The 26979-nt window shown below is 46.0% G+C and overlaps 1 protein-coding gene across 5 annotated transcripts in view; it reads right to left on the bottom strand.

Annotated features, from left to right (window-relative positions):
- LOC144823835 (heterogeneous nuclear ribonucleoprotein R) overlaps window positions 1-26979 on the bottom strand; it is a 413049-nt gene that overhangs the window by 121486 nt on the left and 264584 nt on the right. For all 5 annotated transcript variants that reach the window (XM_078682698.1, XM_078682699.1, XM_078682697.1 and 2 more), the window contains one exon: window positions 10296-10472. In XM_078682698.1, coding sequence (XP_078538824.1) covers window positions 10296-10472 — 177 coding nt within the window. The remainder of the gene's footprint in view (window positions 1-10295; window positions 10473-26979) is intronic.

The following is a 26979-nucleotide window of genomic DNA, read 5'->3' as shown; positions in this document are numbered from 1 at the left end:
GGTTGGGATTCCGGATGCCACCCCACTCAAGGACAGACTGCTAGCAGATCCTATAGAACGTAAAGCTATTTTGCTCACTTAACGAAAAATAATTAACAATTTGCCAGACCCGTTGCAACAGCTATATATGTGCTGGCAGAATGACGTGTGGGACTTGGAGGAGGAGGCGGTTTGGCGCGATGCACTGTCCTCCCCGCGGGCGGTGGCCATACCAGCAAGACTGTGGCTGGTCAAATGGAAATGTTTGCATCGCACATACATCCCATGCACTACACTGGTTAAAAGGGGCAAAGTAGCTCCGGGGATGCAGGGTGACAGGCACATTCTATCATATAATCTGGGAATGCCCCTTGATCCAGTCATTCGGGGGGGGGGGGGGGGGGGGGGCAACAGGGTGGTTGGACAAGTCTGTGGGATAGCCCTAGAACTATCCCCCAAGATAGGTTTGCTCAATACATGGGATGCCACATGTTCGCAAAGCTAATTTCACCCATAGATGGGGGTCCCGAGTCACCAACTATAGTTAAATGGGAACAGGATGTCGATTGCCGCATGCTGGCTGAACGCGCAGTCTACACAAACAGAAGATTCACTAAGAAGTGGGACAAGGTATGGGGGAAAGGGAATGTGTTCCGGGCAATATTTGTATGCCCCCATCAATACTAGAGCAGGGGCAGACAAGGATGACCCAAAATAAAAATATGAAATGAAGGGTGCTCTTGGAAATGTCTTGTCCGGAACTATACCAACTGTTTAAGATCTGTTGTGACTTGTTAACTGCACTGTATTATGTATTCTAATTAAATGCCAAGAAAAAGTTTATTTAAAAAAAGAGGTACAATTAAAGAAAGCCAAGCAATGCTTGTACCTAGTTAAGCACTTACATCAATAGTACACACAAAAAAAGACTATTACATTCATTTGACGTTTGTTCTACAATAGTTATGGCCCCTTCCACTCTTTATGTGCTGTATCCGCCTACTGACAGCGTGTTTGGCTGGAACTGCTGAAGGCATGTTGGCAAAGGAGGCAGCAGCAGGAGGGCAGCTGTGCCTGGTGAAATCCTCTCAGGACTACTGAGTAATGAGGGGGCAACAAGAGCATAAGTGGACATCCAAATATAGACTGGCAAATCATAGCAAACCAAACTAACCCACTCACCCAAGAAGTTGAAGGGAGGAGTGGGCGGAAAGTGGGGCAAGTAAGGAAGAGGGGCATGCTTTGGGTTGCTTGGTTTTAAACACCCATTCTGTTTCACAACTCACAAAAATGCACATATCCCCCTGGATCACATGGAAAAGGCTCCAGCAGGAGTTATATGAGAGGGAGGTGGGGGGCATATCGGGTTGACCGATTAGCTATGAGCAAGGGCAGTTACCTGGCTGAGCTTTACAAGGAAAAAAAGGTTAAAGCGTCACTTTCGATTCACACACTGACAGTGGTCGCGGCATGGCGGAAGGCAACGAAAATGGTCGGCTGGGAGGCCAAGCTTACAGAATAAACCCCACTGTGGGAGGGAGATTTTCTAGGTGAGGTAAGGCACCTGGAGGGATTCAATAGATGGACATAGATCTTCTGAGAGATGTCTGGAGAGGAGGGAAAATGATTGAATTGAGCAGCCTACAGACAAAGTTCCAGATGGGGGAGGGAGAACACTTTAAATATCTGCAACTGTGACATGCACTGCATTGTCACCTGAAGGAAGGGGATCTATTACCAGAATACACGCCACTCAAAGATAGACTCCTACTCTATCCAATTATAGAGCCATATCACTCACATACAGGTAGTTAGTAAATAACACCCCACACTGCATTGGTCCCCTAAGGGCGGCCTGGGAGTCTGACTTGGTTCTGCTTGAGAACAACTACTGGGCTGTAGCCCTGCCGAGTCCCATAGAAATTGCTAAAAGGGCACGATTTAGGCTAATCCAACTCTGTTTCTTGCATAGATCCTACGCCTAGAGGACAGTGCAGTACCGCAATGGATATTGTGTGTCCGAGGAGTGTGAGAGGGGTTGTGGTGAGAGGGGAACATTCTTCCACATATTGTGGCCCTGCCCAAAGATTCAAAGATATTGGGGGGGCCAGGCCAAGGTGATGACAAAGGTGGTGGTTGCTCAAGTCCCGGCAGGGTAGAGATGACATATACTGGAAGTGACAGGCGAGATAGTCTGACCGAAATGGGCCAAGATCTGGCTCGCCTTGGCAGGAAGAGTGGCTAAAAGAAACATTGCCCAAGTATGGGATGCAGAGGAGGCCCAAACAGTGGGATGCAGAGGAGGCCCAAACAGTGGAGTCCTGGAAAAACAATTTGGAATGGTGTCAACGGGCGGAGCATTCAATTTATCAAAGCAGGGTCTGCCCACGCAAATGGGAAAATATATGGGGGGCCTGGGTGAAATATAGGAACTTTATGGGCAATAGTAGGAGGGATGGCTCAAAGATAAATCACACAAGCTAACTGTACCCTGGACTTCGCTGGCTGTAAGGGCGGGCTACTCAGAGGTCTTAAATGTTGAAACTATTGTACCACTGTGTATGCCAAACTTCCCAACATGTACACTGGATTGATTCTATTTGGAGGCATATGTTTAATAAAAAGAATGTAAAAACATTGAAAAAAGCACACAGAGTCCTCAAATTCCTCGGATGAGAAAGGAAAGAATAATATTTTGAAGACCTCACTGTCAATAGATGAAGGGGACGGCTTACAAGGACGCAAAAACTGAAGAGTTAGGATTGAACAATTTCTTTTTTTTGGGTTACACAGAGTAAATTGCTGGTTGGAATGGTTTGCTTGAAAACTGCTTTGCTAGGACAATGATGTAAAAACGTTTGGAATCTTGAGACCTAATTCTATCTTTTTATAACTTCTTTAACAGCAGTGGTTATTACATCCGATTACACAACAGATAAGGGAACCATAACTCAAGATTAATCAGACAAGAATAATCCAGAAGTAATTAATGGTTCCAAGAAACCCACATGCATCCTCCAGCCCTGCGGTTTTATATCTTTGTTGTCGCTTGTGGTTCCTCTTGAACGGTTATTTTTTTCAGTATTAGGGGACGCCCATATGGTCTTAAATCTTTTGAACTGGTGACACAGAGCTTCCTCTTTTTATATACCAGTTTGTAGGCAGAGTATTTCACTGTAAGTTTTTTTTCACTGATCCATTTTCTGTTCTTCATTGACAAGGTCAGGAGTGAAACTTGCAAAAAAAGCCAACACCCTTATTCCAGCAGCAGGGATCTTTAATATCTGTAAAATATGGCACTTGACAGATACTGGAAGAGTTAACATGAAGGTGAGGTTCCGCTGACTTGCAAATTAGAGACAGATGTACGACCCGGCAATTTGCAAGTTGCAAATTGAATCTCATTGCGAATCGCAAATTGGGATGCACAACAGTGTCTGGGACACTGTTTTGATTCCCAATGGGGTCGCAAATTGCATGCCTCATGCAAATTCATTAAACAAGCACAATTTGCGACCCCATTGGGAATGGCTGGCACTCCCAGGGATGGTGGCCTGCTGGTGTCTGCAGACCATGTCTGGGACTGCTTTTAAATAAAGGTGATTTTTTTCTTTCTTTAATGCAGCCCGGTTTCCTTAAAGGAAAACTGGAGGCATTTAAAAAATAAAAATGATACTTTTCAGTTTCATTTTTTAAGGGCAGGGGTCCCCACTCACGAAGGCGACCCCTAGGGACCCCTTCCCGTTTGAGAGTGGTTTACCACCCTTCTGGGAAGGGTGGTAAACTGCAACTGTTTTGCGACCACAAAACCAATCACACATAACTTAAGGAGCCGCTATTTGGAAGGGAAGCCCATGGAACGCCCCTTCCTAATCCTATTTTGTGAGTCCCAAATTGATTTAAAACTCGCAAAATAGCATTAGTACGTGGGCCACAGGTTTTTTTGCGGGCGCAAACCGGTCTAAAACTCCTTTACGCCTGGAAAAACCTTAGTACATCTGGCCCATAATGAAAACTAATTACGGTTTACCTCTAACTTTGAGAAAACTTATATTATAAGTGTACAAGATAGCCGCACAAAGGGATATAGTAAGTTTTGTTCTTCATGTTGCAGATGGAAGGACAGACGAGTAAGCTGTGCAAAGAGCAGCACACTGAATACATGCTTGAGTTTTGGCACAAGATGCAATGCGAATGCCCGCCACCCTTTTCTCACAACATTCCCACTACGGGCAATCAATATTTTCTTCAGCGTGCGACTAAACTGCTCAATCATCCCATTTGACTCAGGATGATATAAAGAACACTTTGTGAAAAACGTCTTTCACTCCAGAACTTCTCAAATTCTCTAAAGGTCAATTGCACTCCATTGTCCATAAGGATTCACTTGGGACATCGCTCTCTGGAAAATATATCAGACAAGAACTTCACCACAGCTGCAATGGTAACTTCTTGGACTACCCCTACCTCAGGCCACATTGATAACATGTCAATTAGAAATAGATATTTGGCAGTTCCACTAAAATTCATTGGCACAACCATATCAAAAACTACTTCCCATACTTCAGTTGGTACTTCATGACATACCATAGTCTTCTATAAAGAGAGCTTCAAAGTGCTCTGGGACCCCTGCATGTGGGCAGTGTAGGAAGCTGGCTCTTACTTACTATACCAAAGTAAGGCATAGTGTGCACAGAGTTCAGTGGAACCCGAAAGATAGGCAGAGGTGAAAGATGATAATACCTTACTCTCTATTTGTGGTAGAGTGGGCGGGCAGTCAGGCCTTATCAGAGGGTAGTGTTAAGTATTTATTGTACACACTGAGGTAAGAAATTATGTCACACCCTCAAAAACCAATTGGTATAAAAATATTTAGTTCTTTTATTTCTAGAACCAAGCCAGGTCTGGTGCAGGTAAGTGAAATAATACTTTGCAGGCATACTGCAGTTGAAATGCAGTTGGATGCAACTAGTTTGTTAACAGGTAACTCAACAGTTAAAATTACTTCACAGTTCCCTTTCAAATTACTTTGTACATTACTTTTCAGATTACTTTTTAAGTTAATTTTTCTACTCTGGTCTTTCTGCGATTTAGTCTTCCTCTCCGCTGGAGAATCCCAAATTTCGGAGCGATGGAGGTGTCCCCAACCCCTGCATGTAGAAGTTTGCTCTTCTTTGCCTCTCCCTTAATCTGAGGGACTACGGGGTGAACGCTGCATTGGCGTTGCAGTCCTCGCTTCGATGGTCTAGTCAGCGGCAGTCAGATTGCAAACCAGGCTTTGGACCTTTTGTGCGTACTTGTGGTGGCAGTTTGTGTCGAATTTAAACTGAGTTTTGTCCATCACCGCGCCCAGGGAGCCCCCTGTATGAGCATTCTCCGTAGAAACGTCGAATTCTTCGATGTTCTCTCTTCTTCCGTCGACTTCTGTCTTAATTTGTCCTCTGGTGTCTTCTCAAAGTTTTGGAGCCCCTTCACTGTTGATCCAGACAAAACGGCGGAAAAAATAATCTGAATATGGTGACCAAAGGTGAGAGCTTCAGGAGGAAGCGCGTCGACGTCACAACGGACACCAAATGGTGGTATGTCGACGCCCACCTGGGGAACGAAAAATAAATAAAAGAAATACTACAATTCCGGACTCAAACACTAGATGGCGGAATAATGCACAACAGTGAATCCAGAAAGATTCACGCTGCAAAACTCCCATATTGCACATATAGACAGGTAATGCGTAAGTGCTAGATTTATACATCATATAGCTTAGCAATGGTAGGGATGCAGGTTCAGCTGGGAATTCTGGGAATGTTGCCTTGCCTGCACTGCGAATTCTGGAATACAGAAACATTTCAAGCACGGTCATTTCTAAAGTGCAGTCCTTTATAATATCTTCATTGCAGGATACACGGGTATTATACAGGTCACAGGCTCCACTCCACTCCACTCCACTCCACTCCACTCCACTCCACTCCACTCCACTCCACTCCACTCCACTCCACTCCACTCCACTCCACTCCACTCCACTCCACTCCACTCCACTCCACTCCACTCCACTCCACATAAAGGTAGTTTCAACTAGATCAATTATTTTTCCTAAGAAGCTTTTCAAATAGCTGTCAATTTTTTGGGGGGCAGGAGCATCCCCCTTCCAAGGAAACATGTAGAGTCGTGGGAGAGACATTTAACTAGTTTCACACAAATTGACTGAGCCACAAAATAGAGCTCCAAGTCATGGGCCGCCAGAACGCCTTGTTCCTAAGGAAGGAATAGTGAAGGCCAACTAATATGGGGGTGCTGAGCAGCACAGGCTAGTCAAATAATTAGCTGATTATGAAAGAAGGCTTAAGTTAAAAGGCAAATGGGTATGTTAAGGAACATTTACTGCAATTTCAGTAATGGCATTATTCTCATTATGGAGACCTTGCAGTCAACATCAGCAGAAGTTTCACTAATCTATGCAGACTATCAGCGGGTTTAGTGAGCGCCGTCCCACTTTTGTGGATAATCTCCCTGGGAACTCTGTGTACCTCAATTCCCAGATAGCAGACAGGCTCAGTAGTCTACTGTAGTGGAAACTCAAGTAAGAAATTAATGGTGGTGTCTTTCAATGGGGCACACCTAGGACTTATTCCAAGTAGTTTTCAATCCTGTTAAATTATCAATTTGGAAGCTCTCCTGGAGAAGTCGTGAGCCATTTGAAGTGGGGTCTTTAATGATTTGGATCATTTGCATAAGCAGATATCACCAACTGGAGTCCAAAAAACGATAGGTCTCTGTGGGCATGTGGCTCCCTTATTGCACACACCAACTGTTCAACTGCCAAAGCATGAAGTGAGGTAGATAGGCAGCATCCCTGTCTGGTGCCCGCTGTTATTTAAATGACCCTTGACCCTGGATGTTCACTTGGTCTCCCAAAGCAGGTCTGAACTTTATTTCCCCCTACATTTGGGATGACTACTTTGGTTTTTACTACCACCTGAAAATTACTTGTGGCAGACTTTAACATGCCCTTCAGAATGAAGAAGTGGTGCAACAATCTCTCAGTATTCGATAGAGTCTCCAGGAAATGGTGTTCATCTTTGATGACATGCACTTTGTGACGGTCAGCCCGCTGAATTACTGCATGACAAGTGAGGTGTCGTCAGGTGGAATGGGTTTAGAGGACTATGGGTCAGGTCCGGCTCATCTGTAGGATCCAACTTTTAGTCCTCCCATAAACCACCCCCTTCCCTTGGCACAAAGGGCTCAAAATACGGGTCCAGAGAGTGAAGAGGACACCAGGGGTTTAATTTTAATTAAGAAATTCAGGAGAGGATTGTGGAATGTGATGTTGTGGAGGCGTGCAAGGCGAAAGGTTACAGTGGTGAAGGAGAATGCCTAGAAGCAGGGGACGAGGTTGTAGCCCCTAAACCTTTTGGGCCCTGTAGGAGAAGAAGGCTCGAAGGAGGACTCCTCTTGGAAGATCAGTTTTTGTTTGAGGATGCAGGAGGTTGCATTTGTGGGCTCAGGGACAAGAGGCTTGCCAATAATCTTCCCAGAAGAGGGGGGTTAATGAAAACTTTTTCCTCCAATCAAGATAGTTTGTCTGCTGCTGGACAGATTGTCAGGTAGTTTTAAATCTTGCAATTGATGGTTCCATAGGTGCCAGTCTCGAGGCAGGCCTTTGTGGACCTTTACGTGCCATCTTCAGCGCCGAAGCTGGGGGGTCATTGCCTTCTAGACACTGACTGAAGGTGTGACTTGACATATTTCGATAGAGGCTTGGTCTGCGAGAAAGGTAATTTAACATGTTATGAGTGATAGATGTGAGGTCATACGCAGTGCATAGCATGGGATCATATCCTAGTTCGTTCGGTAAACTTTAACTGGTGAATATTGGAGGAACTTTTTAGGTTTCTAAAGGATGAAGATAAGCAATTGAAAGGGGGAGGGCTTAAATCTGGATCATCATTGTTGAAATATACTTCATGTCATATGTCAACATAAAATAAATTGCTCAATATGGTTTGCTTTAGAATCCATGCATACTGTAAAAACGTAATAAGCTGTGTTTCGTCACAAATGGAATTGAAAATAAGGAATACATACAGCCATGAAAACATTTGCAGCACTCCTATTAAAAGCCTGATTAAAAGCAGTTTGAGTTGGTCTCTATACAGAAAGCATCAATTTGTCCGAAAAAGGTTTAGGCATCAATATTTTAAATCTCAATGGATGTGCTACTATATACACTGGAGCTTTAACATTGCCAAAATCACAAGGTGCAACTCTCTCCTCCCGCTAACCCCGGGCCTAATTGAATGATGGTGCCTCACTGGAGGCAGTTCAAGAGTCTCAATATTCGACTCAGTAATTGGCAACAAAAACTTGCAAAGAGGCTGTAACTGCTAAAACTTGTCCATAAAAGGGCACCCCAAAAAATACGGTCCTTTTGACTATTAATGGCCACAGGTGTATCAAGAATTTTAACATCTTTCTGGAAGCAACAGACAAAAATACTTAACTAGAACATGCCTATACTTCAAATTACATTTCAATGTCCGTTTTCTGCCACACGGATATACAACGACTCCTAATAGAAATGCTCAAATATTCTTTATTAGTGAGCATGGTGTTGCTGTAGTGGTTACCCTCCTTTTTATCACGCACACTTTAATGGGAGATGTTCAGAGCGCAGACATTGTCCCTTACTTTACTCTCTATCCATTGGAGTCCAATTGCAGTAGTTCGGAGCTCCTAATCTAGTGAGATAGAAAGTGAGCGACAACCGCTTTCTGCAGAACATTCACATCATCTTATTGCTTCATAGTCCTTAGATTCATTCCATACCAATACGATTGGTGGTGTAAAAGCCTGCCTGCAGCCCTCTCAGGCGTTCACCTGAATGATCTGTTAATGTTTGGCTATTTAAACTACATTTCATTTTGATGGCTAGGCCGGTGGGATTATTGGGCCTGGACAACTGCTGCCCATTTTGCAACAGGCAAGGTGGGTTCATCTACGAAGCCCTTCAATTGCTTAACTCTTGCTCCCTTCTAGTCTCAGCTTCTTAAAGTCTTGTAGAGCCACTGCACTTCAGCTGACACTTTAGGTACCGGTGAGTCTCAATGCCGCTCTGTACTGAGTCTCCATGCCTCCATGGACTGAGTCTCATTCATCAACAAAGGCCATGCCACCAACTTTGGAGAGTCTCTTGAAAAGTTGAAAATTATTATTTGTAAGTTTTATAAAGAGGCCACAGGGTTTAAGCATGAAAATGTGTTGACAAATTTTAAAAGGGCATATATGGAGACAGCAGACCCTTCTGGAGTATGTAGGTGGCATGAAGATGCACAGAAGGGAAACTAGCAGAAGACAGTTGCTAAGAACAGTGCCTTGGGTAAGCAACGTCCTCCCTACTTCACGTTTGTAACTCATCTTAAGAAGGTCAAAGGAAGTTTTCCTTAAGCATTTGGTAAGATGCTACAGCACAAGCACTATGGAGAGATAGTCTTGCATAAGGTCAAAAAGAGCTTCTTACATCAGAGCTTTCAAATCCACTTGATTTTCCTCGAGAAACTAGTTCTGAAAAGTGGCTTTTGACTCGTGGTCAGAGCACTTAAAATAAAAAAATCAGTAGTTTAGTTTTTGCTGGGAGATGTTCCTGCAGTAGTGGAGATGGAACATTATCACAGCAGGGAATGAAGTCAACAGATAGTGAAGTGTGACAGGAGTAAATGGGGAGTGGGAACAGCCCTCTGGATGGACAGAAGATGTTGTTTACCACAACATCGAGCTGCAAATCCAACTACCATGTCCCAGTTTCGGGCGGAGGAGGTGAGGCAAATGCTTGAGTGGGCACCTCAAGTTTTAAAAATTCTTGACATTTAAAGTTCTATTTTACAACTTTGAACTGAAGATCTAACCTGTTACGATATTGCAATGAAAATACATGCATCAATTAATATAAATCCTAGAATTTTATTTCATGCAATACTCGTTTGACTATTGTTTAACAGTGAACCAAACAAACATTACATTCAATTCAAATATGGATATCTTTCCTCGCCAAAGCCACAAATCAGGCACAAGCTATAGCCTAAAAACATTTTTCGCATTAAAACAGGCAGCCCTGTTATGTACCATAAATACAAGCACTTCTGTTTGGACCACTTGCTGCCATGCAATTGAATCTGGCAACCATTTTATGACAACTGGCAATACAAGCTTGCAAAACTAAAACAAGTGAACTGCTTCACAGAATAGGTTTGATAGTTTGCAATAATCTTGTGACTGTTCTCATTATTTAGGGCCCAAGAAGTAGAGCAACTATGACTTACCAATTTAACTGCCTCTTGTGCTGCATCCTTGTTACAAAATGTGATAAAAGCGTACCCTCGGTTTTGACCAGAAAGAGGATCCATCATAAGGCGGAGATCCCAAATAGGACCAGCTTTCTCAAACAGGGGAACCAATTCATCTTCATACAAGTCTCTAGGAATCTTCCCCACAAACACCTAAAACAGGAGACAATTTTTAGTTAGACTATATAGTTATATATGCTTGTAAATTGAATTAGTCAACATGCAAGTTTATATTGATTGACAAGGCGCTTTATTATGGCTGCCAACTGCTGGTTTTTATATTGATTCAGTCTGCACCTTCAGCTTAAGTAGCACCTCCAAAGCCAATATGTTTCATAGTTAATATCACTTATTTTCAAGACTTAACATAAACAAGTGCAGTCTCCCTGAAATGTGATTATCATCAAACTGAAATGGGTTAATTTCCTATACAAATGGCAACAGCTAAAAAAATACAGCTTGCATTGGTGAACAAAATAAAGTATCCAAAACCACGTGTTAGCAAAAGAAGCTGCTTACACACAAACTGCCCTGGCTGTTCTCTCCGTGGAACAACCTGAAGCCTGTCACACAACTCACTCCCCCATTCCCACATTTCTGAAGATATTTAGCAATAGTACAGAATGCTTAGTGGCCATGGAAACCTGCTGATAAACGTGCCATGGACCAGCTCACGTTCAGCTAGGATTTTCACTGATCTTAATCTTTTGACAGCATCAGCCACCTATAACCAACTATTAACATAATAAAATAAAAATAAAAACATTCAGGCAGCATGAAGGTGCTGACCAGCAGTGGTGCTGGAATAAGACGTTTTGTGGAGGTGGCCGATAACAATATTGGCAACAAAAGAATTACTGCAAAGTGCAATAGTGGGTAGAAGAGCTAGAGATCCTAGTTGATGCAGGACTGAGTGAGGACACTTGCAAAGCATGGTTCAACTAATGAGTCTAAGTATTGAGGCTTGTGGAATAGGATAAAAGGTAAGCCTTAGGATTACACTGCCAGTGTGAGGTGTCCTGTTGATAAATTAAAATATGACCCTAGAGCAGACGTCTTCAATCTGAAGGGCATGGCCATGTTACCAGGGGGCGTAAAAGTCTCAGTAACAACTTGTAAATGAAAACGGCCTGGAAGCGTGAATTTCAGGCGGTTTTCATTTACAAACAGCAGCTGAAGTACATGACAGGAACAAAGAAATGATTAAAAGGTTCATAATATTCTGAAACTAATTTGTGTCATTTGAGCTAGAATTCTTTTTTCTAAAATCAGCAGCTTATGCACCAATGATGGATTATGTGGCAGATCCATAATTATATAAAAAAGCCATAAAATCGCATAATTTCAGTGGTACTGGGAATACGAGTGTGAAGGGGCCACTGCACTCCAATTATGACTTAGGGTCCAGGCCACAGGGCCCCAGCCCTGAGAGGGGGAGATGTGGGACTGTGCTTCCCCCTTTTTATTTTTTTAACTACACAAAGGGGCAGACAGTCTACTCTGAGCCTCAGGTCTAGGAGAAATATCTCTGCATAGTGGGCTGACAACGAAGCCTATTTCCTAGGGCTGTAAGTATCACTGGTGCTGTCGGTGCAATGGCACTGAGGACCAGTGGCATGAGAGGCCAACTAAACCGCAGTTATGGCGGTTTTACTACCTTTCCTTGTTTGCATTAGATCTGTGGGAACCCTTGCTATGCAGGTATTTTTGGCCTCATACCAATGGCCCAAGGGAGGTGAATGTCAAAGCAGAGGTGACAGGTTAGCTTGGGCCAGACTACAGAAGGGTAGGATGCAATATCAGGGCCCATATTTTTAACAAAACGTGATGAGACTGTTTCCCAAGGCCACAGCTATCATTAGTGAAGCAAGTAAAGTGGCAATTGATCTCAGGGGTTTGAGGGGCCCACTGCATCAGAATCACTACTGTCTTTCTTTGCAAAAGAGGTATAGGGCTTTGCTAGCATTAGAGCTTAGGTAACCGTTGATGTAAAGTGTAGGAAAAATGTGGGGGGAGGGGAGGCAGGTGATTAGTGTCTGAAAGAATTAGAGAGTATTTCAGTGCTGGAAGGATGGCAAGGCGTGGTAGGGAAAGGCCGAGGCAGATGGCTACTCAGGGCTGAGGCTACACCGTAATTATGTGAGGCAGAGGGTTTTGGTCAATTTGTATTTTGTGTGACATATTTGCTCTTTTATCTTGCTCATATTTAGTGCAGAATTTGAGCTACAGAAAAGTACTCTTGAAATTATCTCATACTCCTAGCCCCCTACGCTCAGCCATACCACTCCTGCTCACTTAGTCTTGCATAAAGTTTTGGAGGGGGGGGGGGCCCGGCTTGAAAACATTTCCCTTAGGGGGGGCTCATAGCAAAAAGGTTTGAAGGGCTCTACCCGAGAGGGACTAACTACTGACGGAGAGAACCCTTAAAAAGACCATGGGAAAATTGTGTTGGCCTCAAAAGTACAGGGGATGTATAGTGGTGGACGTCCAGTCACACGTCTGCAAAGGTAGAATTCCCGGCAGGAAGCCCAGTGCTGTAGTGCAAGAGTGATTAACAAAAGCACAATAGAATTAAGTAGACAGGGGGGGGCGGAGGAATAGCCGTACCATTTTATTGTGATGTAGAATCAAGTGTTTATTGTTAATTTTCATTGTTAGCCATGTTCTTCTTTTAGTTACTATTTTGGATACTGGTATCATCCCCACATACTCAAGTTTAAATATAAAATATAAAACACACACACACACACACACACACACACACACACACACACACACACACACACACACACACACACACACACACACACACACACACACACACACACACACACACACACACACACACACACACACACACACACACACACACACACACACACACACACACACACACACACACACACACACACTGTAGTAATGATGAAGATATGATCATGAAACAACAAGAAAGTCTATCTAGATTTGTGGCTAGAGGATACAGCACTAGGACAGTAGAAACCGCCATAAGAAAATCACGGCAAAAAGCTAGAAGTGAAAGGTGTTCTCCGGATACGGGAAACCTTTCACTTCACCCGAACGGCGGAAACGCCGCTTTAAAAGTGACAACAGGCATTACTCGCCGTTGTCGGACTTTACATATTGGTCCATTTAACCGGTTTCCTTGTGCAGACCCGTGCACATTAGGACCCTACAAACCCGAACAGGAGTGGTTTGGAATTATCACCGTTCCCCCGAGAACACGACCTTCTATACTAGTGCAGCCCTGATGAGTCATAGGGTTAACACCCTTACTGACGAAACACGTGTCGGCTGGTTTCTTTCTACATGGATCTCCTCTGAACAGGAGAAACATCCATACACTCATTAAAACAAGAATGAAAATGAACACTAGTGTGTGATCTTATCCTTGGAAAACTTTATATCTTGATTACCCATATCATTGATATCGTTGTGTGCGCTTGATTTGACAATTCAGGTTGAGAGGGCTTTGTAATTGATGCAGATGATTTTGAAGATGGTGTGGGCTGATGAGAAAAGTCAATGGAGTTCCATCAGGTGTGGGGTGTTGTGATGTTTATTCAGGCCCTAGATGCGAAGTACTTCAGTGTGTAGGATTCTTATGCTGCATGTGAATAAGAAGTCTGGGAGGCCACAGAGTAAGACATTACCACAGCCAGATGAGAACAAGGGCTCCAACAGCATTTCTAAAGTCCTCCAAGTTCCCCAGCGAACACTAGTGGTACATAGATTTAAGTTAGCACAGTAATGAGGGTAGGAAAGAAACAAACACGGTTTATCCACTGCTCTACGTGGTTCCAGAATGTGTTCTTGTTTGTGTTCCTTGGTACAGAGTCTTAGCCCAGCCAACACGTGTTTTGTCGCTACCATGAGGTCCACAGCGACTTCTTCAGGGCTAAATTCCTATGATTACGGTCCATATTGTCAGTTTTCTTCCACCCGAGGTAAATAGTAGTACATGGTCTCAAGGGTAAAAGAGACCAGAATTCCATTTAATTAAAGTTCCTCATTAAGCAGGTTCCATATTCTGTGATGCAGACGAGTTTTCAGAATATGAAGCTACTAATTATTGTGAGACACTATTCGTGAGGTTATGGCTGTCAGCCAGCTTTAATTGTGTTGCCGCTGGTCACCCGATCCTGTTTAGGGGCGTTAAAGGGGCATGTAGGTTGGAACTAATGGGTCCCTTCCTTGGGGTGGATACCCCCCATATGATGCTACCCTCCAGTGCGAGGGGGCACGAGCCTCTTCCTAATTGGCAGAGACCCCTCAAGATGGAGGGAACTGAGATGTGTGCTTCAACATGCTTCCATTACCTGAGGGGTGGGGTTGGCAACGGTGTGCACAATGCTCTTCTTAACTTGGATTTCCCGACGATTCTCCCACCCAAGTGGGCATCAGAACCAGTGGAGCCAGTTGCTGGGGGAAGCAAGGGAGGTACAGCGTTCAAAGGTTGGCAGGCCTTTGAAGCTAACCTTTTCGTGTGTGCAGCCCATCTCGGGGGAGGAGGCATGACACCTTTGCCCAGGATGGGCTTTGTTTCTTGACCCAGGGAGCGGAGGCCCTCTACCCAGGGGTCCAGAAACCTGTCTGGTGGTTGCAATGGTGGGCAGCCATTCAGGAACCACACCAGGGCGATTTTCAGGGGGCATCTCCAAGATGCCCTCCGATTGCATTTCACATTAAATCCCACACTGGCATCAGTGTGGGTTTAATGTGCTGAGACATTTGCTACCAAACTTCCCAGTTTTTTGTAAAGCCATATTGGTGCTCTGGAGATTGTAGGGACCAACTTCCAGACCATATATATTCTTTATATCTTTACTACACTTACAATGACTATGAATGGAATTAGACACTGAAGGGATACAGGGCTCATGCCTCTGTTCCCTCACCTTAGGACTAGTGCACCCTGCTGGAGAGGTGACTTACCTAGACAGTGGATTGCAGGCATGGCACGCAGGATGTATGCCATGTTGACTCTTCACTTTTCTCTGCACCAAAACATGCAGCCTGCTGTGGCAGTATGTGTGGGTTAGGGTGCAGGGCCTCTATGGGTGGCAAAATAGGTGCTGCAGGCCTAATCGGCCTTCCTCGGTCAGTGCCCTTGGTACCTTTTGTAAGAGGCATGCCTGTGGCCAGGGATGTGCCAATTGTGGATACAAAGGGACAATTGTGGGAAAGAACACAGGCCCTGGGAACCTGATTGGCAGGAACTCAGGGCACATCAAACAGGTTGCATCAGATGTCAGGCAAAAATGGGGGGTGCATGTAAAGAAACAGTACTTTCCTTCACAGGGCTTCACTGGAATCCTGTTGGAGGAGTCAGAGGGCAATGATGGTGCAGACTCACTGTATACAACTGGCTGCCACAGATTTCCAGAATTTAAAAAAATAATAATATTCTACTTCTTTACAGCATTCAGGGAGGGATAGTGTGCAGAGTCCAGGGGAACCTCAAAAGGTAGGCAGAGGTTAAAGTAGATAGCACCTTACCCTCCATTTGTGGTAGTGTGGGCGAGCAGTAAGGCTTTATCAGAGGGTAGTGTTAAGCATTTGTTGTACACATTCACACAATAAATGTCACACAGCTATAGGAAAGTACACAGCGAGTCGCCTACAACCTCTTCGGGACGGCCGCGTCAATTATAACATTGCACCAAGGTTTGGGTAAGGTGCGAAAAAGCCCAAGACCCATAGGGGACGTAAAATCATCTAGTGTCAACATGTGCCCATGAAGTCGAGAGTTCAAGGCCCCAGACGGCGACAACCAGCATGTGAGATCAGGGGGCAGGGACAATGCCCCTCAGGGCTAGTAGACACCAGGCAACCCATAAAGGCTCTGAATCCCTTCTGTGTCCAGTAGGCTAAGCGTGTATGTGCGCCGGAAAGGCCACTGCCAGGGCAGCTGTAGTAGAAAGAAGTGAACAGTAATAAGAAAGTAACAAGAACAGCACAGGTCGTGGTGAGGCATGTGATGTTGGAGCGTCGCAGAGTGTGCAGGTGTGGGGGAGGTAAGGGGGTCTATCCCGGTGAGGAAATCAGCTAACAATCCCAAAACGGCCGAGCTACCATCAAGTTGGGGTTCATGCATCCGTCAGTCGCTTCGGAAGAGTTGCAAGGCTCTGAGATTCGGGGGGCTAAAGCACATGAATTTAATGCGCATGAGATAAGAGAGCAGAGGCTGCCAATCACGCTGGAATTGCTTTTCAGTATGTTGTGTGAAAGCCTCTCTATAGCCAGTGCATGCCACTCCCGAAGGAACCACTGAACTATGGATGAGGTCGAGGTCTGCTTCCATGTGCATGCTAGGAGTTGCCGCGCTGCCAAGCGGAGATGGCTAGTGAGCCCAATCCGCCCCAGTCATTGCCATTAGATTAGGGGGATGGATGCCCAGATCACCACGTGTTGCAGTGGCGGGATCAGGTAGCCCACCACCCTTTTGATGTGGCTCAGAACTTCCTTCCAGAAAGTAGCAATCACTTCACAGGACCACCAGATGTTAGAGAGTGCCTTCGTCAGCCCACATCTCCAGCATAGGTTGGAGACGGAGCGATACATGGGGGCCAGCCGAGAGGGTGTGCAGTACCATTGGAGCATCAGCTTATAGGCGGTTTCACGGGAGGTAAATCTACGGTAGGTCTTAGGGATATCGTGCCACAGTTTCTCCCACTGTTTGGGAGTGAGCCCTCCTGAGGTAGCAGCTTGCCATGTGGTCTGATAGAGATGCGGGAGCAGTGGGATAGAATGTTGTAACACCCAGTAAGTCTTGGAGATAAGGCCTTTGGCGTTCTCGAAAGTTCTCACCAGTTTCTTGAACGGTATGAAGGGATGTGTCACCACAGCATGCATCTCGGGGGCGGAAAGCCAAATGGCGCAATTGCATATACTGATAGTGGGCAGCTGGCGAAAGCGCAAAGGCAGATCTGCATTTGTCAAAGGACTTGAGGACGCCTCCAGCGAACAAGGTGCCAATAGTCGGACACTCCCCTTCAGTTCAAGCACGGAGCACCTGCTTTGGCCAGCCTGGGCGAAACTCAGGATTGTGTGCGATAGCAGTGTGTGGGGACAGGAACGTGGTCAGGCCCCTTTTGACTGCTATTTTGTTCCATAGATCAAGGACTGTCTTGTTCAGCGCCGTGACAAATCCACTCCGGAGGCGAGAGTGCTTAGGCAACCAAGCGAGGTCCCACAATGGCCGGTATGCCACCGCCCAGTCCATGTGAAACCAATGCTTCTCACTCTCCTGTGCAACCCCCTCTGTTTGAATTGCAGTAAGTGGTCCGCACCTGCTTTTGTTCAAAGGATTTTGGATTACTTTGTTCTGATAACACGCACACTATAACACACTCTAACACCCCCCCCCACCCTCCCTACTTTCTAAGGGTGGGCCAATAAGTGCCCTTAGAGGCCTTCCCTGGCCACAGTGCACTTGGTATCTGTGGTACCATTTACAAGGTACTGACTTGTGGCCAAAGAGTGGCAATTGGGTTTTGCCTCAATGCACTTTAGGGAAAGAACATAGGCCTGGGTACCTGTTTGGCCGGAACCCAGGGCACACTCAGTCAAAGTTTGGCAAAAAAGTGGGGGCAATCATGCACAAAGAAGGCCCTTTCTTACAACACATGACAGTTCAAACTGTGAGTGTGTTTGACAGGAACAGAGGTAAAATGGTTTGAAAAGTTTGCATCCGAGCTGGACTGGTATAAGCTAACCCCAGCTGTGTCTTGAGTGATGCCCCCCAAGTATGGTTGAATCGGAAGAGGTTAAAGGTAAGATTTGGGGACATTGATGGTAAACCCTAATCTTTGGTGTAGATCCACTGTCAACAATGCGTTATTGACATTGTTGATGGGTGCTAGCTTTGATTAATCACTCGTCTAGGTATAGGAATATGTGAACATTTTGTTGACTTAAGTGTGCTGCCACTACTGCACAGTACTTTGTGAAAACATGAAGCACAGTAGTGTTGTCCTGCTGTGACAAACCTGAGGTATTTGCGGTGAACAGGGTGTATGGGTATGTGAAAGTAAGCGCCCTTAAGGTCCAGTGTGGCCATAAAGCCGCCCTGTTGTAGAAGGGGAATGACATCCTGAAGCGTGACCATGTGAAAATGTTCTAAGAGGATGCAGTAATTGAGGGATCTGAGATCCAAGATTGGACGTAAAGATTAGTCTTTTTTTGGGAAACAGTAGGCAGAGAAAATGTATGTGCCCAGTTCTTGAAGAGGGACTGGGTCTAAGCCCATTTGAGGAGGAGACTGCACATTTTGCTTGAGAAGCGTTAGGTGATTGTGTGAAACTTAGTGCGAGGTGGAATGTTGGATGGAGTGGTAATGAGCGCCAGACAATAACAATGTTAAATAATGGCTAGTATCCATTGGTCTGTAGTGATAGATTCCCAGATTGGATGGAAAAACTGAGGTCTTTCTACGACAGGTGTTTTTGGGAGGGAAGGGTTGGGCAGTCACTGTTTGCCATGGATTGAAGCACCCCTGCCTCTGCCTTTAATGGTGCCACATATAAAGGTGCTACTGAAAAGCCCTTTGTAGTAGGTAGATTGGCCCTTCTTCTGTTTAGAAGTGGAGGCGTCAGTGTTTGAGGATTTAGATAAGTCACTAACTCCTGGGCAATGAAAGGAACCGCTAGATGGATTAGTTTGTTAGGCACCTGCAGGAGGCTGCTCTGTATATGATATCATCACTAGGTGGGAATAGCATGCACAGAGCCCAGGGGCTCCCCACAAGTGTACAGGACTCAATGTAAAACCCCAAGTGCTCTATTAGCGGTAGTGTGGGGGAGCAGCCTTAGGCCTAATAAAGGAGTGTAAGACATGTATTGCACACACATGATCAATAATGGACACAACTCAAAAAGGAGATCCAGATCAATTTGATAAAATTATTCTTTGTTTGCATTTTATCTAAAGACCAAGGTCTTCGCAATAAGGTGAGGAAGCATTTAATCAAAAATACTTCATTTTCAAAACTCTACATTCAGATATTTTCACACAATATTGCGGTTTAACAGGAGAGTATCGAACTTACAATGTCAGTCTTCTGAGCAAAAAGTCAGCAAAGGCCAAGGGTCAGGTACGTACCAAACCTGCACCACTAGCAGCAAGGGGCGGCCGGATTTGGAGGTCAAAATCGGATTTAAATCCGATACTTTCCTATGGAGACAGGGGGTTCCTGGAGCCACACTGCTTGCAGGTAAGAGAATCGGCTGCAGGGGCCAAGCAGGTGGGGGAGATGGGGGTCACAAAGCAGCACCAAGCGTACATCACCAGCGGCAAAGGAGCGCCCAATGCTTCTCAATGAGGATTCTTGACTGACTGAAACATTTATAAAGCGCTCGAATGCCGCGGCGTCTTGGCGCTGTAGTACAAAGAAAGCGGTGTGAGCAAGATTCTACTGCAGAGAGAAAAGCCAGGTTTTCAGTGCCTTTCTGAAACACATTTTGGATTTTTGTGAGCGCAATGCGGGGGGCAGAGAGTTCCACAATCTAGAGGCTTGGTAGGAAAAGGATTTTCCACCCCAACGAGCTCTCCTAATTCTAGGTTGGCAAATTAAGTCTTGGTTGGCTAATCTCAAGGTGCGAGCTGGCAAGTACCGAGGAAGAAGTTTGGTAAGGTCATCAGGTCCCTTGCCATACAAGGACCTGTGGACCAGGCAGAGGGCTTTAAACTTTATTCTGCTTCTAATTGGCAGCCAGTGAAGCTCGCGTATGGCTTTAGAGGTTGGATGGCGACGTGGTAGGTTCAGCAGGACCCTGGCTGCGGCATTTTGGATTACCTGTAGTTTTGTCAGCTGTTTTTCTCCAGTGCCCAGGTAGAGTGAGTTGCAATAGTCCACTTGGGACATTACCAGGGCACCCATCACCGTCTTTTTTTAGTGCTGACGGAATGTATGGTAACACTTTTCTGAGGATCTTGATGGTATAAAAACAGGTGGAAGTCACCTGATTGATTTGCGCCTTGCACGAGAGATCTTTGTCTAGCATAAAACCAAGGTTCCTGACCTTATCTGCAGGGTTAGGACAAGAGCCCGCCTCAGGGGGCCACCAAAGGTCACTCCAAATGGAAGGTTTTTGGCCAAACTCAATTATCTCGGTTTTATCCGTGTTCAATTTTAGAAAATGACCACTCATCCAATTTTTACACTAATGAGGCAAGTCTTGAAGCGCTCAGCTGTTGCTTCGATTGACTGGGATACTGACACTACAATTTGAGTGTCGTCTGCGTACAACACTAATTGTAGGCCATGAGCTTGGATTAGAGCGGCCAGAGGAGTGACATACAAATTAAATAGTGTAGGTGATAGTGCAGAGCCCTGGGGAACCCCGCCCGGCAGGGTGAATTCATCGGATTGTAGACCATCCCAGTGCACCTGCTGAATTCGAGAATCCAAGAAAGATTTTAAAAGAGTCAGCGCGGTGCCGGCAAAGCCAAGAGCTCTCAGTCTGCTTATTAGGACCGGATGATTCACGGTGTCGAACGCCGCTGTAAGGTCTAATAAGATCAGGGCCGTTCTGCCGCCTTCATCCATTGTCCTTCGTATGTTTTCCGTTGCCATAATCAGGGCAGACTCAGTTGAGTAACAAGGTCGAAACCCATGTTGTGATGGCTTCTTTGGTCAGCAAAGAGGCTGCAGGCGTGGAATTGGAGGTTGCAGGAAGAAGACCAATGACAGCAGGGTGAACCGCTGGTTCAGCTCACCAAGGACCAGAGGCATCGGGTGCAGGACTGCCTTTGGACATCTGAATCTTCTTGCTGGTCGCGGTAAACCTCTGGATTCGGAATGCATGCGCCATCGTGGAGCGCAGGATAGGTCAGCCAACGTCAAACACTAGGTCGGGTTCGTCAGGGAGACTTCACTGAACAAGTGGCCCACTCAGTCTCTGACCATGGGTATCGGGTGCAGAGAGGTGAGGAAATGAAGACATGCCTGGATCCGGAGCCTTAGGAGTCTGTTTATTCTGGAGAGGTCCGCTGTCCTCGGGAGATTGGAGTCTTTATTGTAGGCAACAGAACTCCCAGAGATTTTGGAGGTCGCTGTTGCAAGATATGTGGCAGGGTCCTCAAAGCTGGAGATAGGGCGGTATGGTAGGGGGACAACACAGTGGTCTTCTGGCTTCTGCTGCAGGGAGTTTTATTTCTTCTTAGGTCATCGCAGAGCCAGGGTCCAGGTCTGGGGGAGCTACCTAAATACTAAATTTAGGAGGTGTTTCAGGGGAGTCGCAGGTAGGGCCAATGGGCGCAGCACCTGGGTTAACTACATCCTCTATTATGTCACCTTCCTGCAGGAGTGGGTATAGACCTAGCCCTGATTATGAGGGTCCCCCCATCCTCAAGATGGCGGGACTGAAAGGTGTCCTTCACGTTGCTTCCCCTGCCTTAGAGGTGCGGTTAGCAGAGGTGGGCACACATTCTTAATTTTCTCACCCAAAGTGGAGGTGTAAACTTGGGGCTGCCATCTTTTCACAGCAGGAGGGTGGGGGAGGGGTTCACATTTCTAGTATAGCAGGCCTCTAAAGCTGGTCTTCTTTGAGCCCTGGCCCATCCAAGGGAAGGAGGCATGACACCACTCCAGGACGTGAATTGTTTCAGGTCCCAAAAAGTAGGGGCTCTCTACCCAGATGTCCAGAAACATGTCTGGTGGTGGCTGGCTGCCTACAGCGGTTAGAGACCACACCAGGGTATGAAGGGATTCAGGAGGCAGCTCTGAGGTGCCCTCCGGGTATATGGTACAATAAATCACACACTGGCATAAGTGTGGGTTTATTGAGGAGTATTTTGGTACCAAACACTCCTGTATTTCAGTAAAGCCATCATAATGCCGTGGAACTAGAGTTGTTGAGTTCTCAGCCCATGTACTCTTTATGGCTTCACTGGCCCTTACAATATTAGGAAATGGTGCCCAATATTGTAGGGGCATACCTGCTCAAGCAGATATGCTCTCACTTGTATTATAGTGAACCCTGTAGTGAACCCTGCCTAGGGGTGAGAGGCCTGCTAGAGGGCAGTGTTAGCTGGCCTGTCACTCAGAAAGGGTGCCATGTCAACTTTTTAGTATTCTCCCTCTCACAGGGGCATGCAGGCTGCAAGGGTAGTGACATGGTCCGGGGGGGGGGGGGGGGGGGGGGGGGAACGGGACTTACAGGGGGCAGAAGTACCAATTGGGAGTTTGTTTTAGAGAAGAAGTAGTATTGGCAGGGAGCCAGGCAAAAAGAGGATGGCTAACCAAGCAAAAGAGGCACTATCTCACAGCACCCATAAATTTGGGAGCGTCTATCTTTTTTCATTTTGTCCAGGGTGGAGTCCACCTGAGGCCCAAAAAGTTATTCCTTGTCAAAGGGCATGTTAAGAACTGCTTTTTGTACTTCTGACTTAAAGCAGGAGCGCCTGAGTCTAGGGTGTCTCATAAGAAGAACACTGGTATTTATTCCTCTTGCGGCTGCATCTGCTGCATGTAAGGCACATCTAAAAGAGTTATTAGTGATGGCCTGATCCTCTGCAACATTTTTTTGCCCCTTTTTACGATACTCAGAAGCTAAATTAGATCATCACTAGAGGGGCTCTTTATGGTAGTGTGGGCAAGTAATTAGGCTTATCAGGAGGGTGCGTTGAGCAATTTATAGCATTCTCTCAATCAAGGACTGATTACATACAATAAGTCAGAATCCAGACCAATTAGGAAAGTATAACAAAGGTATACTTATGTTTTATTTCTAGAACAAAGCAGGACTTAGAATTGAAAGTACCTTTTATCGACCTGTGCCAACACTTCACACAGAAATGTAAAGGGGAATGGGGTTGCAATCATGACAGGTTTGTTATGCTTGGAAAACAGTAAAAATGTCATAGAAACTACTTTTGATTACATAGACTACTTGGGTGATATAGATAGCTCACCGTGGATCCTACAATACCAAGGTAAGTAAGACTTTTTCCAAGTTTAAGACGCAGTTACTTTTCTTTCATACAAAATACAGGCCAACACATTTTTAGGAACAGAAAACTCGTAACATTGGTCCTTATATGAGAAAGTGCATTAACGATTTACAGGTAAGTAAACAACTTAAAGGACTGACTTTTGGGTGTTAGGACCAAGGTTCCACAAGGTCCAGTTAGGCACTCAAATTGTACCAGCAGCTGCACTAGGGGCCCCAGGTGCAGAGTGCAGGTGCCCAATGTTAGCTAAAGGGGCTAAGGGGGCCTTCGGTCAGGGACTGCTTATGAGCAGGCCACTCAGGTGTGGGAGCAAAGCTCCTGGGGTTAAGGTCAGTTCTGCAGGGGCAAACAGTCTGCACAGGAGCAGCACCACCAGCAGCACAGGGGCAGCTGGGTGCAGTGTGCCAAGACTACGTCGGGAACCCTGTGGTTTCCAATAGAGACTTTTGATTTGGCAAAGTTGCTGCAGGCTCGGGTAGCGAGACTTCCTGAAGGTGACCACTGGCTGGAGAGGTAAGTTGAGTTCTTGGGGACAGAGTCGGTTGGGCCACTAAAGGCCGTGGGGCATCGGGTCTTCTAACCAGCTCCCGTTGCAGTCGGTAGGGGGCGGGGGGGGGCATTAGGTGCAGAATTGCAGAGCCGCCTGGATCCTGATTCTGTGGGCGAGTCTTTGCTTCAGCAAATCTAGTGCTCACGGGAGACAGTCTGTAAGATGATTGCAGGCCAGGTCCTCCAGGCTCTTGGGGGCTGCTGGCTACATTGGCTTCTTCGCTGTAGGCAGGTTGGGGGCGGGACAGACCGGTAGGGCTGGGGTCAAAGCTGCATGTGTCTTCTTCTTGGGTCAGCATGGCTCTTTGGTCTTTTTTTTCTTCCTAGAATCTGAGTCTGCAAGGTTCAGGGTGGCACTTAAATACTAGATTTAGGGGCGTTAAAAGGGGTGTTCAGGTCGGGACCAATGGGTCCCTTCCTTGGGGTGGGTACACCCCCTAGTATGCCACCCTCTAGTGGGAGGGGGGCATAAGCCTCTTCCTGATTGGTTCGATCCACTCATCTTCAAGCTGCAGGGGATGCAGAGGTGTACTTCACCTCGCTTCCCCCATCTGATAGGTGGGGTTGGCAAAGGTAGGCACACCTCTCCTCCTAGCTTGGTTTTCCTGCCGATTCTCCCTCCCAAAGTGGGGGGCAGAATAGATGGGAGCAAGTTGCTGGAGGCAGCAAAAGGTAGGACAGCTCACAAAGGGGGCAGGCTTTGAAGCTTCCCCCTCGTGGACCCAGCCCATCCTGAGGGAGGAGGCATGACACCTCTGTTCAGGAACTAAACCAGGGCTGGCTCTTTTTCAGGGGTCATCTCTAAGTTGCCCTCGGAGTGCATTTTACATTAAATCTCACACTGGCATCAGTGTGGGTTTAATGTGCTGAGAAGTTTGCTACCAAACTTCCCAGGTTTTAGAAGAACTATAGTTACTTACCTGTAAACTGTGGTTCTCCAGTATTGGTGTCTTTCATAGATTCACATGCTTGAATATCCCCCGTCGTCGAAGTGGGAGTCCCACGGTACATAAAATAGCAGTCATATATGCATGTATACATGAAAATATAACTAAAGAATATACATACATATAGTGCAGTAAATTGTAAATTCTAAAAGTACCATAGAACATAATAGGCCCATTGAAAAGCCTAAGGGAGAACTCACTTTAGTAGCATATCTGAGTCATTATGTGTTGGATCACATTCCAGCCAATCAGGCTGTAGCCTCCTCTAGAACCTTCTCCTCAGAAGCCCAAGTCCTCAGATTTTCGTAGCACAGAGTAAGTAAAAGTGCCTGAGGAGAAAGAGAGCCTCTGAGGGGAGGATGGGAGGGTCGCATGTGAATCTATGAAAGACACCAATACTGGAGAACCACAGTTTACAGGTAAGTAACTATAGTTCTTCTCCAGTATTAGGGGTGTCTTTCATAGATTCACATGCTTGAATAGAGTAGAAAGCAGTAAAAACATCACAGGAGTCATAAAGGTAATACATCAAGCAAAGAAGGTAAATATATATATATATGGTAATATGCACTAAATACCAAAACATAATTATGAAAAAACCTTTATGACTGGAGGCGGGTAGCAACAGAGGCTCACCTTTACTGAAAAAGATTCCGCAGCACCGCTTGACCCACTGCCGCATCCGCGGCGTCTGTTGATTGCAGGCAGTAGTGCTTAGTAAAAGTATGGCTGCTCGACCAAGTAGCAGCTCTGCAGATCTGGCGTAAGGGTACCCCCGCAAAAAGGGCAGCCGAAGTAGACACTGCTCTAGTTGAATGAGCTCGAACAGGAGCAGGAAGGGGCTTTCCAGCCCGTTGGTGGCAGAAGGATATGGTAGAGGAGATCCACCTGGTAATAGTCTGCTTGGTAACAGGTTGTCCTTTGCAAGTTGGACCATATGCCACAAACAATTGATCCGATTTTCTGATAGGTGCAGTTCGTTGAATGTAGAATTTGAGACAACGTTTCAAATCTAATGAATGCAATGACCGCTCAGCTGGAGTTTGCGGAGCAGGAAAGAAAGTCTTCAGAATTACAGGTTCGTTGAGATGAAAGTCACTGGGAACCTTCGGGATGAACTTAGGATTAGTTCGTAATGTCACGGCCTCGTTGGAGAATTTTAGGAAAGGAGGCTGTATGGTAAACGCCTGGATGTCACTGACACGTCTTGAGGACGTTAAGGCGAGTAAGAGAGCAACTTTCCACGTGAGAAATTTAAGAGTTGCCGAGTGAATAGGTTCAAATGGTGGTAGAAGCAGTTGAGACAAGACCAAATTCAAGCGCCAGGCAGGCGGAGGGCGACGGATACGTGGAAACATCCTAAAAAGGCCCTTGTAAAATTGTTTAATGATCCTTGAAGAACATAAAGATGTGGAACCATCATGGCGGAAACGGGAAATCGCCGCCAGAAACACTTTAAGAGTTGAGTGGGACAGACCTGATCTTGCCAGGGATAAAATGAAAGGTAAAATTTGTTCAGGTTTTGCAGTCATTGGGTCCAAATCCTTGGTGCGGCACCAGACACAGAAACGTTTCCACTTGAGTTGGTACGTTTTTATGGTGGAGGGTGCGCGAGCCCGCGCTAACACCTCCCTGCAGTCCTTGTCAATAGTTAAACGTGCAAATTCATTGTACTCAGGTTCCAGGCATGGAGTTGAAGGTATGCTGGATCCGGATGACAAATTAGTCCCTGCTGCATCGTGAGGAGGTGCGGCAGAGGATGGAGTGGCAACGGATGGGACTGCGAGAAGAGGAGCAGGTCCGTGAACCATGGACGTCTCGGCCACTTGGGTGCGATCAGGATGATGCAACAAGGTTGGAACCTCATCCTGTGTAACAATCGAGGGATCAGAGGAAGTGGAGGAAAAGCATAGATGAAATCGTTCGACCAATCGATCGAAAATGCATTCCCGCTCGACTCTCTGTGGGGATGCCGACTTGCAAAGCGTGGGCATTTCTTGTTGACAGCAGTCGCGAAAAGATCCATCCGTGGCTGGCCCCACCGCCGGAATATGTACTCGACCGTGGGCTGATTGAGTTCCCACTCGTGATTGTCTGATGATGCTCGGCTGAGAGAATCCGCCAGAACATTGGCCACACCTGGCACGTGAATGGCTGTGAGATGAATTTGACGTTGAATCGCCCAATCCCAT

Source organism: Lissotriton helveticus, chromosome 3_1 (assembly GCF_964261635.1).
Source record: "Lissotriton helveticus chromosome 3_1, aLisHel1.1, whole genome shotgun sequence".
Taxonomy (NCBI): domain Eukaryota; kingdom Metazoa; phylum Chordata; class Amphibia; order Caudata; family Salamandridae; genus Lissotriton; species Lissotriton helveticus.
Note: the sequence above shows the minus strand (reverse complement) of the source record. Positions and strands in the feature narration are given on the sequence as shown.